The sequence below is a fragment of the Mercenaria mercenaria genome, chromosome 14 (assembly GCF_021730395.1).
Source record: "Mercenaria mercenaria strain notata chromosome 14, MADL_Memer_1, whole genome shotgun sequence".
In the NCBI taxonomy this organism is placed as follows: Eukaryota; Metazoa; Mollusca; class Bivalvia; order Venerida; family Veneridae; genus Mercenaria; species Mercenaria mercenaria.
The window spans coordinates 646,752-648,070 of record NC_069374.1 but is presented as its reverse complement, the minus strand read 5'-3'; the positions used below and the strand labels follow the sequence as shown (position 1 = coordinate 648,070).

General features: G+C 40.6%; 1 protein-coding gene across 1 annotated transcript; it reads right to left on the bottom strand.

The window, feature by feature from the left end:
• Positions 1 to 281: 281 nt before the first annotated feature.
• Positions 282 to 788, bottom strand: LOC128548609 (uncharacterized). The gene has a single exon (XM_053523969.1). The coding sequence runs from the start codon at positions 786 to 788 to the stop codon at positions 282 to 284; it is 507 nt and encodes a 168-aa protein (XP_053379944.1).
• Between the last annotated feature and the right edge of the window lie 531 nt (positions 789 to 1,319).

The window sequence follows — 1,319 nt, the reverse complement described above, 5'->3', positions numbered from 1 at the left end:
CAGATAATAATCACTTGGGGCCAGGTCTGAACTGTAAGCAGGGTGATTCAGTTGTTCGTACTTGCACTCACGAATGACCGCTTATGCTAGTCTTTTCTTGTGCACAGGGGCATTGTCATGCAGAAGTAGTACACCATCGGCTAAATTACCCCTTCTTTTTTCTTTAATAGCAGCCTTTAGCTGTTTGATAAGATCTGCATAGTAGGCCCCAGTGATAGCACTGCCATCAGGTTTATAATCTATTGATATCTCCCCTTTTGAGTCCCAAAATACAGTGGCCATTACTTTGCCAGCTGATGGCTGAGTACAAAATTTCTAAGGTGGGTTGAACCAGGGCACTTCAATTGCATTGATTTTTTAGTGTCTGGATCCCAATGGTGAATCCATGATTCATCCCCTGCTACGAGATGAGTGTGAAATTCTTCTGGATTGGCATTGTAAATATCCAGAAGCTCTCGACATGATTCCAACCTTTGCTGACGATCCTGCATGTTCAGGTTTCTGGGGACCCATCTTGCAAAACTCTTTGACATCCCCAGATGTTCATGAATTATAGTGCAAACTCTTCCACGGGAAATGCCACACTCTCTAGCAAGTTCATCGACTTTGATTGGGCAATCATTCATTACAAGACCCTCAACACGATCAACCATCTCCTTACTGATGGCATCAGTTAGCCGACCTGACCGTGGGTCATCCTCCAAAGAGCTTCGTCTACGTTTAAATTCTGCTGACCACTTTGCCACTGTGGAATACTGTGGGCTACTGTCACCATACACATCAGCCATGCGGCGGTGGATTTCTCTGGCATTTGATCTCTCTTAAGTGAGGAACCTAATTACAGCTCTAAACTCCAAATTCTGTTTTTCCATCTTTGCCTATGGGTCAGGTTATTCAACTGCCATGCAAGAATGAAAATTGCCGGTGTTAACTGAAAGACTGATACCACTCAACTAACAATTGTGTAAACTGTGCAAAGATGAAAAATAAATTTTGATTTGTATGAATATATACTTAGGTCTACGAACTTATTGACCTTCTCTCGTAGCATCTATTTAGACAGCTGGTATCATCTGTTTTGATACACCATTTAAAGCCTCAAGGGACTTTAATACAGTTTACAGAAGATATTGCACTTTTCAAATACATATATTCTATTTATATTAAACTATGTTTTGGCCCCATTTAAAAAAAAAGGAGAAGGGATCAACTGTAAATGCTCAAAACACGATTTTTTTCCTCGAAACTATTTCAAGAGAGTAAGTCTTTCATTGGCTTTTATCGACTACCGTTGGTCACATTTTACGGTTATACGGTTA

Bases quoted from the DNA above. Each gene is read 5' to 3' on its own strand.
- LOC128548609 (XM_053523969.1), bottom strand. From the start codon at position 788: ATGGCTGATGTGTATGGTGACAGTAGCCCACAGTATTCCACAGTGGCA.